Source organism: Neopsephotus bourkii, unplaced genomic scaffold, assembly GCF_033783945.1.
Source record: "Neopsephotus bourkii isolate Nb327-2 ecotype Australia unplaced genomic scaffold, CSIRO-AGI_Nbou_v1 NB_780, whole genome shotgun sequence".
NCBI classification, from domain to species: domain Eukaryota; kingdom Metazoa; phylum Chordata; class Aves; order Psittaciformes; family Psittacidae; genus Neopsephotus; species Neopsephotus bourkii.
The window spans coordinates 785,982-798,299 of NW_026901276.1; the positions used below are offsets into that span (position 1 = coordinate 785,982).

The 12,318-nt window shown below is 38.0% G+C and overlaps 1 protein-coding gene across 3 annotated transcripts in view; it reads right to left on the reverse strand.

The window, feature by feature from the left end:
• The window catches only part of IL1RAPL1 (interleukin 1 receptor accessory protein like 1), a 721,418-nt gene that overhangs the window by 321,860 nt on the left and 387,240 nt on the right, over positions 1-12,318 (reverse strand). For all 3 annotated transcript variants that reach the window (XM_061355103.1, XM_061355105.1, XM_061355104.1), the window contains one exon: positions 1,044-1,323. In XM_061355103.1, coding sequence (XP_061211087.1) covers positions 1,044-1,323 — 280 coding nt within the window. The remainder of the gene's footprint in view (positions 1-1,043; positions 1,324-12,318) is intronic.

The window sequence follows — 12,318 nt, forward strand, 5'->3', positions numbered from 1 at the left end:
AAATGTCTTAGAGGTTATGTAAAGAGCTCAAAGAACAAATGTTTTTGAAAACATATAATCTGGTAAAAATCTCCTTCACCACACACAACCCAGACAGCGTTGTTCCCTGCCCCTTCCCCTCTTCTTCCCCCCATGCCCTCAAAGCTCTTTCTATTGTGTATGAGTAGCAAGATCATCTTTATAGATATGTAGATAGAGAAGAACACTGCTTCATTTATTTACCTAACCACAACAACCAATTGTTTCAAACTTTTGAACAATTAGTAGTGACCCTTCACTGTACTTTCTGTGTACAAATTCTAATTTGTTTGATTTGATGTCTAGTGTAAATCTAGTATAAGGCTGTGAGAGAGTATGAAAGTGCCTAGATGATCTTTTTGACTGGAAAGGGCTGGAAACAATACTCAGTCTAAACCATTTTAAAGACTCACCAGTTTTGGAAAGCAGGAAGTAGAATCTAGTTCAATTTATGGTGATAAAGTTTGATGCATCAGAAGGTTAAATGATTTTGGAAGATATCTGGCATCCAGCATCTATTATCACATCAGCCAGATGTGATTCTAGAGGATGTATGCCTGTAAAAATGCTGCATTTTCACCTTCCATTCTCCTTGTTGTAACTATTTTATATCAAATAACATTTTCTTACAGAAAAATGAGAATTAAACTAAACCATGTAATAAAATCCATACAAAATGAGATCTGAATGTGAAAAAGAAACCTTGTACTCTAGAATAGTAAAATTGCAAGAGTTATAGCAGAATCAGAAGCAGGAACACATGACATGCTTCCAGTCCCAACCATCTTATAAATTTTAGATTTTGCTATAAATTACTTAAATTTATACAAAAACCAATTATAATATGTCCAAGACATTCAATAGTAGTTTCTACTTCAGCATGAAATATGTCAGGGAAGGGAATATGAGGAGAAGAAGAAAAAGGAACATGCTCTGAAAACATTTTTCATTGGCACAGAAGTCTCACTATTAAGATCCTTGTTTCATATGTGGTTAATTAAAATGCAGGATATAAAATATGGTACCTTATCACACATGCATAGAGCCCGCTGTCTTGTACCATTGTTGGTCGGAACCAAATGGAGTCCTCTTCTTTGCTCATTCTAGTTCCATCAAAAGCTATAGGTTCCTCAAAATCCCCAGGTCCAGAGCTTTTGTACCACATCAAACTAAGTCCAGCACTTTGGGCAAGGGAGTAATTAGCTCTAATATATCCATAAAAGAGTGCACATTTTATACGAACAGGTTCTCCCACTAGAACTTGATATTTCTTGTAATCCACAGACCAATCAGTGCATCCATCAGCTAAAAGAGAAGAGAAAATGACAAGAGATTATCAAGGGCTTCAGATAGAACTTTTCATACAGCAACCCTTACTGTGGGGAAGTACTGAATTTGCGAAAAGGTCCACTGAGTGACTAGCAGTACTCTTGATCTCTAAAAAATTAACTGCATTATCACAGCATTAATGTTACATACTTGTCTATGCAGAATAGATATATTCTAAGATTTTTGTGTTGTGTTGTTAATTTCTGAGCTAACTGAGCAATTGTTTTTTTCTTTTGTGTAGCTCCAGCATGACCAGTTCTAAAATACTGGAGTGAAATCAGTGTGACACACAGGACATGGGGTAGATGGAGTGTCTGTGAATTTTATCAGTAAAATACCTTCAGGGTAACCATATAAATGAAAGAAGATGCTCAGTCTCAGATGACATTAGGATAAGGATCTGTGACCTGAGCCAAAAAAATGTGAAAGTGGGTTAGATTTAAAGAACGTTTAAGAGCAATCACAGCAAATGTGCAAAAAGATACTATTTTTTATTAGTTGTTTAAGAACAAGTTAAGCAGATCTGACTTGGAATTTCTGACCTTCTGGAAGAACATTACAGATTTGAGTAATGATTTTATTTTGTCCTGTTGAATAATGTCATCCACTACCAACAGGGTCGCACAATAACTGTTCATCAGAAAGCAATACTAGATGTTCGACTTTCTGAACCCCAGCAACAAAATCAAACCCTCAAAAGACCATCCAAGCTCCCTCCCTCTTTCCCACTATTTTAAGTTAGAAGCTAAGAATACCAAAACAAAAGGAAAACAGACACTTTCTACAATGGCTTCCTTAACAAAAGCTTATGTTTTCTTTTCCTTAAGGACTTTCAGCCATGGAAATCGACCATTAGGTTCATTCACTTGAAAACTTGGTGTCCAGCCTCAGCTAGCTAATCACAGTCTTAATCCAGTCATTTTTATTTCATCTTGAAATTAATATCTACGGCTCATACACATATTTGGTCTTTGAATTTGCCACTTCCTTTTATTAACTTCAGAAGAGCTTAGACAGCTAGTTACCTTAGATCAACTTTCACAAACCTGAAGTCACATCAAACACCTCTCACCCTATAGTTAGTTAAATACTGACTTTAACGGGGAATTCAAGATACTGTGGAAGATAAAGCAATATTAGCACTTTAAACATAGATATGTTTCAGCTCTTCTTTGGGAGAATAGCACGCCAGTTAGTAATTTCTGAGATTCACATTTAGATAGTACCACAGTACTTATTATACATTGCAAAATAAAAAAGACACAAACACCTCTACCTATGTTTGTGTAACTATTAGTCTAAGATGATACAACATTGAAAGATGGAGGAAAAAATAAAAACTTTAGAATCAACTTGCATTGTGAACAGAATCCACATAAAGAAATTCACACAGAGAAAAAATATTTCATTTATCTTCAGATTGTCTCCTCCTTCATTTACTTTAAGACTGTGAAGGGACAATATTATGTCCCTGTTCCAATTTTCCTACCCAACAGTCCCTAAAAATTACTAACCTTTACAAGGCTCTAATAAGACATAGATGTATTCTTGCAGAACTTCTAAGTGAGTGGAGACAAGGCTACACTATTAGCTTCCCCACAAGACTTAAGAAACTAACTTCCATTTACTTCAGAATTTATTTACATCTTTGATCTTTTAATTTTTTACATTTCTGAAAGAGCATTCTCTATCTGATATAATTCTATTCCACTCTGCTTCTAAATCCCTATGCCAAAAATGAATTAACAGGCACCTCTAAGTAGCACTAATTCCATTATATAAGTTGCCATGTAATAGGTTCTTCATCATATTTTATTATCAAATTCTAATATTCCCTTTTACTGCTTAATTAAGTTAGTGCACTTCCATTTATAATATTAGTCTGCTAGTCATGTTTTCTTTCTCAGGATATTCAGTTCTAATGGTTCCCAGTTCCTGGAGCTTCATGAATCCATGACAACATATGGCAGAATAACACCAACTCTGTTTTAAGCCTGCATATTGAAAGAAGGCTTAACTATGCAGAGCAGATATCCTTGACTTTAATTTAGCATGGTATGCCTCATTAAAAAAGTGCTAAGGAACATCTGCAGTCCACTTTAGGAAGCTTAGGCAAACATGCTAACAGGTAGTCCATACTCATAAGCTAAACCAGAGAACACTACCAAACTACCAAAAATGATCAAAGTTCAGTTCCTGAGTTTTAAGGACAATCTTAACAATATGTTGAATATGCAAGCATTGTATGTCCACGGGAACTCAAAGGTATGCTGACCTGCAATAGTTCAGGCATTTGGACAGTGGGATTGAGTGCGCCCTCAGCAAGTTTGCTGATGACACCAAGCTGTGTGGTTCGGTTGATATGCTGGAGGGAAGGAATGCCATCCAGAGGGACCCTGACACACTTGTGAGGTGGGCTGATGAAGTTTAACCATGACAACTGCAAGGTCCTACACCTGGGTAGGAGCAATCCCAGGCACAGCTACAGGTTGGGCAAGGAAGAGATTCAGAGCAGCCCTGCGAAGAAGGACTTGGGGGTGTTGGTCGAGGGGAAAGTGAAAATGAGCCAACAGTGTGTGCTCACAGCCCAGAAAGCCAACCGTATCCTGGGCTGCATCAAAAGGATCCTAACCAGTGGGTTGAAGGAGATGATCCTGCCCCTCTGCTCTCATGAGACCCCACTTGGAGTATTGTGCAGTTCTGGTGTCCTTCACATAAAAAGGACATGAAACTGTTGGAACAAGTCCAGAGGAGGGCCACGAGGATGATCAGGGGACTGGAGCACCTCCTGCATGAAGATAGGCTGAGAAAGTTGGGGCTGTTCAGCCTGGAGAAGAGAAGGCTGTGTGGAGACCTCATAGCAGCCTTCCAGTATCTGAAGGGGGCCTATGAGGATGCTGTGGAGGGAATCCTCATTAGGGACTGTAGTGATAGGACAAGGGGCAACAGGTTCAAACTTAAACAGGGGAAGTTAAATTGGATATAAGGGGGAAGATCTTTACTGTAAGGGTGGTGAGGCACTGGAATGGGTTTCCCAGGGAGGTTGTGAATGCTCCATCCCTGGCGGTGTTCAAGGACAAGTTGGACAGAGCCTTGGGTGGTATGGTTTAGGGTGAGGTTTCCCTGACCATGGCAGGGGTGGTGGAACTTTATGATCTTAAGGTCCTTTCCAATCCTAACTATTCTACGGTTCTATGATTCTGTGATTCTATTGCCATCAGGCTGAGAGAGGTGATCCCTTCTAGTCAGCACTACTGAGGCCACACCTGGAGTAGCAGTGCTCAGTTTTGGGCTCCCCAGTACAAGAGAGACATGGAAAGACTGGACAGAGTTCAACAAAAGGCCTCGAAGATGGATTTGGGACTGGACCACCTCTGCTATGAGCACAGGTTTAGACCTGAGGCTGTTCAGTCTAGAGAACAGAAGGCTGAGTGGGCAACTTACTCAAATATAAATGCCTGAAGGGAGGGTACAGAGAGGACAGAGGCAGGCTCTTTCCACTGGTGCCCTATGACAGGACCAGAAGAAACACAGTAGGCTCTTCTGCACATTAGGAAACACTTTTTCACTGTGAGGATGACTGAGCACTGGCACAGGTTTCCTAGGGAGGTTGTGTAATCTGCATCCTTGGGCATTTTCAGAAGTTGGGTAGACATCGTGTTGGACAACTATTTCAAGGTGGCCCTGCCTGAGCAGGATTTTGGACCAGATGACCGCCAGAGGTCCCTTCAAACCTCAACCACTCTGTAATACTGTGATTTATTACAGTTACATTCGGTTATAATGTTAAGAACACATGTATCCTCTTACTTTCATTAAAATGAACATGAAAATGCTTCTCTTCCTGCTTACAGAAATATTATGCCAGTTAAACTCTGCCAGCACTGGCATTCAATTAACTTAGAACTGTATTATTACAGCTGGTAGCATTAATACCCTAAAAAATCTTTCCAGGAAATACCTCATACTACTGCTCAGCCAATGTGCTTTCATCTATGAGAAAGTGCTAGTGCAATTTTGACAGATATAATAGAATTTCATAATTCTCATAACACATACACCCTTCTGTGATACTTTGTGATAACAGTGGCATTTCAGGAGAAAACTGTGCTTAAAATGCTCCTATTCCACTGTAACTAAAGAGTATAAACAAAGGCTTAAAACCAAATTATGGACAGAAAAAGAGACTGCTGTGTCCTTAAAAATTAGATTACTGTGAACACTGACAGATGATAGTATGCGTGCTCTGTGACTGACACTTCCTATGTACACTTTGCATGTGGTGTGTAGAGCACGTGTGCATTTTTCAGTGTAGAAAAACTTGGATGTATCAGGATCCTAACTAAAATAATGGTTTTCAAATTCCTTGAAGCATGTAAACAAATATTTTCCATGACCCAAGACTAATTATATTCATGATGCCTTTAATATTAATAAAGATCTTTAGATTTTTCTACTGACATTGGTACCTTAAAAGTATTTCATATGTGCATGTTAAACACTTGTGTTACTGCATTTATAAACAGGGACAGAGGACAGCAATGTTAATTCAGACTTGTTAATATTAAATAGATTGAGGGATCTGTATTCTAACTGCAGTTCATTTCTGTTTCTTTATTTTATTTGTCTAAAAGTAGGGCATTGACAAAAGAAAATATGCAATGTTTCCCTTCTCAGCTATGGCTGCTACTGACACACAATCAAGACCTACATATATGTTGGTTCAAAACAACTGTGGGGGAAAAAAAACACGCTCAAGACTTATCAACATTTTTATTTCTATCATCACATCATCAAGCAGTCAATCATCTTCTATTTTATTTTATAAATTGGAAAATATTTGAATAATTCAACAGCTTTGACATTCCAGAGCAGCCTCCATATAAATGCTAATAGTCCCCGATCTCTGTTTTAATAGGCTGCCAGCTAGTGCTACACATAATAGCACAATACAGGGTCCAGGACAAATATCATTCACTCAGTTATTTCTTTGTGTGATTTCAGGCTATGAAATAAATCACACTATATCACTGCCTTAATAATGAGATCGTTCTGCAGGATAAACTTGTTTGTTGCAGGCTGTACCTGCAGATAGGACCCAGCACACAGAATATTTAACATTACTGAGAAGGTCTTCCTCTTCATTTTTCGAGACCATATGCATCATGTTCAAGGCAAAACTCAGTCAGTACTGAAAATGAGAAGAAAAAAATAAAACTAATAACTCTACGTCCACTACTGCAAACTGGCTTAATTCAAAAGTTTCAACTCAATTTATAGGTTTCAGAGTTAGCAGATGTCCTCTAGTTTCCAATACATTGGTGGAAATCTGAATTCTGGACATCTAAGTTTAGGACTGACAGTTGAAAACAGTTCTCCAAAGACATTTATAGCAGTAACAGGAAATTACCCTAAATTTATTGCATTTCATAAAATGAAAAATACAGAGCTATTATTTCCTGCTTATCTGTGTTTGAAGTTCTGTTCCTAACTTCCTATAGAGAGACTTATGCAATGTCACTGTGACTTTTATTTTTCAGCTACCTTAGGGGTTTTGAACACATTATGCATTTGCAACCAAACCTGACAAAGAAGTGGACTCATAAATTGTGAAAAATGGGTACATAAAGGAAAAAGCACCAACTCTTGTTACTAAAGCTGGGAAATTGTCAAAGAGGCAACAACAGATGCAGAAATAAGATATTAGTATGCAGGGAACAGTACATACAATGGGTAGAGTAAGCAAACAGTATATTGTAGCAGTGTGACTAAGATTCTGAGATAAGGTGGAGAAGTATGGGGCATAACCTGTCAAGAAAGCAGGATTCCCTTAACTGGCTTTTTATAAGAAACTTTTTAAAAGTTATCAAGTTATGCATAAGACTCAAGATTATTTTCTTTAAAGGAATTTGCTCAACAATATTTTACCACTAAAATCACAGTCTATTCTGTGTGATCTTTTTACCCTGGTTGTTCCTTTGCTTTTCACTTACACTAGCTAGCATTAAAAAAAAAAAAAAAAAAAAAAAAGGAAAATCATAAAATCATAGAATAGTTAGGATTGGAAAGGACCTTAAGATCATCAAGTTCCGACCCTGCCATGGGCAGGGACACCTCGCTCTAAACCATATCACCCAAGGCTCTGTCCAACCTGGCCTTTGTTCACTGCCAGGGATGGAGCATTCACAACTTCCCTGGGAAACCCATTCCAGTGCCTCACCACCTTAACAGGAAAGAATTTCCTCCTTATATCCAATATAAACTTCCCCTGTTTAAGTTTGAACCCATTACCCCTTGTCCTATCACTACAGTCCCTAATGAGGATTCCCTCCACAGCATCCTCATAGGCCCCCTTCAGATACTGGAAGGCTGCTATGAGGTCTCCACACAGCCTTCTCTTCTCCAGGCTGAACAGCCCCAACTTTCTCAGCCTATCTTCATGCAGGAGGTGCTCCAGTTCCCTCATCATCCTCATGGCCCTTCTCTGGACTTGTTCCAAGAGTTCCATGTCTTCTTTATGTGAAGGACACCAGAACTGTACACAATACTCCAGGTGAGGTCTCACGAGAGCAGAGTAGAGGAGCAGGATCACCTCCTTCGACCTGCTGGTCACGCTCCTTTTGATGCAGCCCAGGATACAGTTGGCTTTCTGGGCTGGAAGCGCACACTGCCGGCTCACGTTCATTTTCTTATTTTATACTTTATAGCTCAATCATTACAGTGCCTGAGATAATTAGATCTATACAACATAACACATGGTATCCTCTGTGTGTTCTCATTATAACGAAATTTGAAGATTGTCTATTTTTTGGTTTTGTATCCTTTTATTTGCTATAGAAATGAACTCCGTCAGGAATGCAGAAGCAGAACTTGGAATTGGAACATACTTTGGAGATGAGAGAACACAGTCAGTTCTATTCTTAGACCACTTAGATTCTGTACACTCAAAAAAGTATCAGTATAAAATTGGAAACATGACAAAACACAGATTTATCATTAGTGCTAATGTTTTCAAATGACCACATCAAGTATATTTATACATGATTAAAGTTCCTTTTGCACTAAGACTGCTATTATCACTTTGCACATTACTGTGCTGCATTTCTGTTTAAGACAGCATTTTTATTTCAAAATGCCATTTTTCACTCTCTTTAAAGCTATTGCAAAAATTATGTTGTAGGCTAAAAACATATTTCATTCCCCATCTGAAACTGTGTAGTGTCTGGTATAAGGGGGTACCAGTAAGGGGAAAAAAAAATTACTGAGTGACATTTGAGGGAGACAGCAAAAACATATTGGACACCAACATCTATTAAAGAACTTATCTCCTAAAAATTACATTGTCCCAGCCAAACTTGAGAAAAGTTTTGCAAGTGGCACATTTGGTAGTTGAAGAATCTTGGAAAATGTACTAGCCCACAGGCAGAAGAGTAATGGAAAAAGAAAGGTATGGTTTGACATAAATTAGTTACAAATGATGATTTTCTTGGCTTCAGAATACTGAACTAATATGAAACAGAGTACTGGACTAGTTAGATGCAGAATAAACATAAAAATGCCTTTATGCCTATCTGGTGGTAAATTTTTATGTCATTTTCTCTTTTACCTAAACCAAGACAAATGGTATTTTTGTCTGAATTAATACTCATCCTTTAATTATCACTATTATGCTGTAAAAGAAATTAAAGAACAAAAGCTATTTTTAATAAAAAAATAGAATAAATATACTATGCAAGGCAGAACAACCAAAAGAACAAATTCATGCTGAACTTTCTGTTTCTACTCTAAGCAACTGCTCATTCAGTCTCTTGCCGCTTTCAACGCCTTCTTTTCTAGCTCACCATGTCACATAAAATAGAAGGCTTAGTAAAGACACAGTTAAAGGTAGCCTAGTCCTTGCTGACCTATCAGGTTCTGGTGTGTTGATCCCAGCCAGCAGCCAAGCACCCACACAACTTCTCAGTCATTAAGCTCCACACACAATAGGACAGGGGAGAGAACAGGAAAAGGGAAAGTTAGAAAATTAATTCACTGGGATAAGGATAGTTTAAAAGTGAACGAAACAGAGGGGAAAAAAAAAAAAACAACACACCAAAAAACAACCACACCTCCCCCCCCCCAACCGAAACAAAACAACAAACCCCCCCCAAAAAAAAAAAAAAAAAAAAAACACAACAAAACAAACAAGTGATGCAAAGGCACTCACAGCCCCCACAAGCAGAGTAATGCCTGGCTGGTGTCTGAGCAACAGCTACCTTGAAAGCCAAAACCTCCCCATTTTTAGTGCTTCCTTCAATTATTCATTTTCAACTCACAGATAATCTGTACATTTACAATTACAGCATAGAGATGGCAGTATAATGTAATCAACAGCCACAAAATACAAGTCTTTTTTAATAATTTCCAAAATGTGATATTAAACTGCTTTAATGTTCAGTGCCCATCCGAATTCGTTTCTTGCTTGTTACATTTACATATTTAGCTGAGGAAAGTTCAACATCCTCTCTTTTTTATTGTGATATACTAAATTATCTAAAGTCTTTTTTTGGACCTTAAGAATACAAGTCTCTTCTCTGCTCCCCAAACATCCTATGATGTACTTTGAAAGGTAACTTCTACTCAGTGCCACTGTTATAAAATTCCTATTCTTCACTATATGATTCAGATATGGAATCTCAATATTACCATGTGAGGAAATGAAGTGTGGTATGTATTGGTGTTAGATGGAATTGCAAATGACTACACCAAAACAGTAACGCAACCTGAAAAGAAACTACTATGGGAAGTGGTTACACTAATTTCTAAAAATTGAACAAGCACACACACCTACGAAAGTGAACTTTAGAAAGAAAGTTTCCAAGAAAGGGGAATTTATGGGCCATACTGGTGTGTCATCTTGTACAGCAGATGGTAAATTATTTATTCTCTTCCGTTATCTATTATTGAAACAGATTCTGAAAATAAAATTATCTCCAGTAGCTTCATTTTGGAGATTATCAGGAAAATCTAAGCTTTCTTCATGTTGGAATTTCAGTGGCATTTGAATAACATCTGCACTTTATATCTTTAAACTTTTGTCCTACAAAGAACACAATTGCTAATATCACAAAGAACTTGTTGAACATCAGCTGAACTGTGATAACTAAATATGTGAATACTCTCCATGTGAGTAAATATGAGAAAAATCAGAAGATTAGTTCATAATACAACAGGATTAAAATTAATCAAATTATGACATCTGCATAGGAAAGTACAAACACCTTGTTGCTGTGACTTAGCTAGCAGAAATTTCCTAAGCTGCATTATCATGACTACATGACTAAGACTACAGAAATTAAAAGAATTGCAGTGGGTGTTTCAGAAGAGCTGAAAGCTAAAGAAACACTTTATTTCTAACAGGCTTTGAATCAAAGGATCCATTTTTTCCTATAGTTTCAAAAATCATAATTTCTAACTATATAAGTATCACATATACCTAGGCTATGAGGTTGACAGCAATAGAACACATTAAAAATAATTATATATTTATGTTTATTAACCTGTTCTACATTACTTTCACTGTTGGAAATATTGGAGAGAGTTAATACAATGAAACTGATTTTGGATCAATATTCTTTGTCAAAGTATATGTTAATTGCGTACAATTCCCAGTGATTTTGATGACTATTTATTGCCTACCATCAATCTTACATGCAATTAAATAGAAGTTAAAACACAGTTGTCCTGGGTTCGGCAGTAGTAGTCATTTTTCTCCTTCTTAGTAGCTGGCGCAGTGCTGTGGTTTTGACTTTCAGCCTGGGAACAGCACTGATAACACTGATATTTTTAGTTACCGCTCAAATGTTTAGTCTGACCAAGGACTTTCTGAGCCTCATGCTCTGCCAGGGAGGAGGGGAAGCCGGAAGGAAGCAGAGACAGGACACCTGACCCAAACTAGCCAAAGAGGTATTCCATACCACAGCATGTCATGCCCAGGGTGTAACTGAGAGTTACCTGGAAGGGCTAGTTCACTGCAGGGTTGGACTAGGTCAGTGCTTGATTGGGCTGCGTATTATTGGTCAGTGGGTGGTATCGTATTCTCTTCCCTTGTTATTTCCTTTATTGTTATTATTACTGGTGGCAGCAGTAGTGATTTGTGTTATAACAGAGTTACTAAACCATTCTTATCTCAGCCCATGGGAGTTATATTCTTTCGATTCTCCTTTCCATCCCTCCAGGAGTGGGGGAAGAAAAGGCGGGGATTGAGAGTGGGACTGCGTGGCTGATTTATGGCTGACTGGGTTTAAACCACGACAACAGTATAACATTTAACAGTTTAAAGCAGAAATAGGAAGGCTTTTGTTTTTCTTTACTCAATATGAACAAGTTCTTTATTTCTCCCAAAGCTGATAGGAATTTTAAAAGAATCTTCAGTGCACATCATCATTTCAAGTGGATTAACTGTGTGTATGCTTGGACAGGGATACAATGTCAAAACTTATATCAGTAAGTTAATATAAATATACGGTGCCATATGAAATCCATTAAGTAAGGTTTTGGTAGTCATCAGTGGTTTTGAGACACTCTAGAACATTTTTGACACTTGAGGAGAGAATGTCTTCTTCCTGTAGCCATTCTTCAGCAGGTAAGTGGAGCAGAGGTAGCTCCAAAAGCTGAACCTGGCCAGAGGGAGGGAAGGCAGCACGGAGGAAGAGAGGTCTGGAGGGGCTTTATGGCCTGGTGATGTCTGTCTTGGAACCAATGCATAGCCTGGCAATAAGCAACACTGCATTAGGAGATAAGAGATTTTTGGCACAGGGCAGGTCAGATGAGGATTTGCATTGCCTTTTTGGCAGGGCTAAATAATGATGAAAGATAGGAAAAAACCTACAAACCACTCTTTCTGTGTAGCTGTCTCTGCAGCAGGTTATATATTTATTTTACAGCATAGAAGTCCTTCCTGAGAAAAACCTGTTCTATGTTGTACAATTA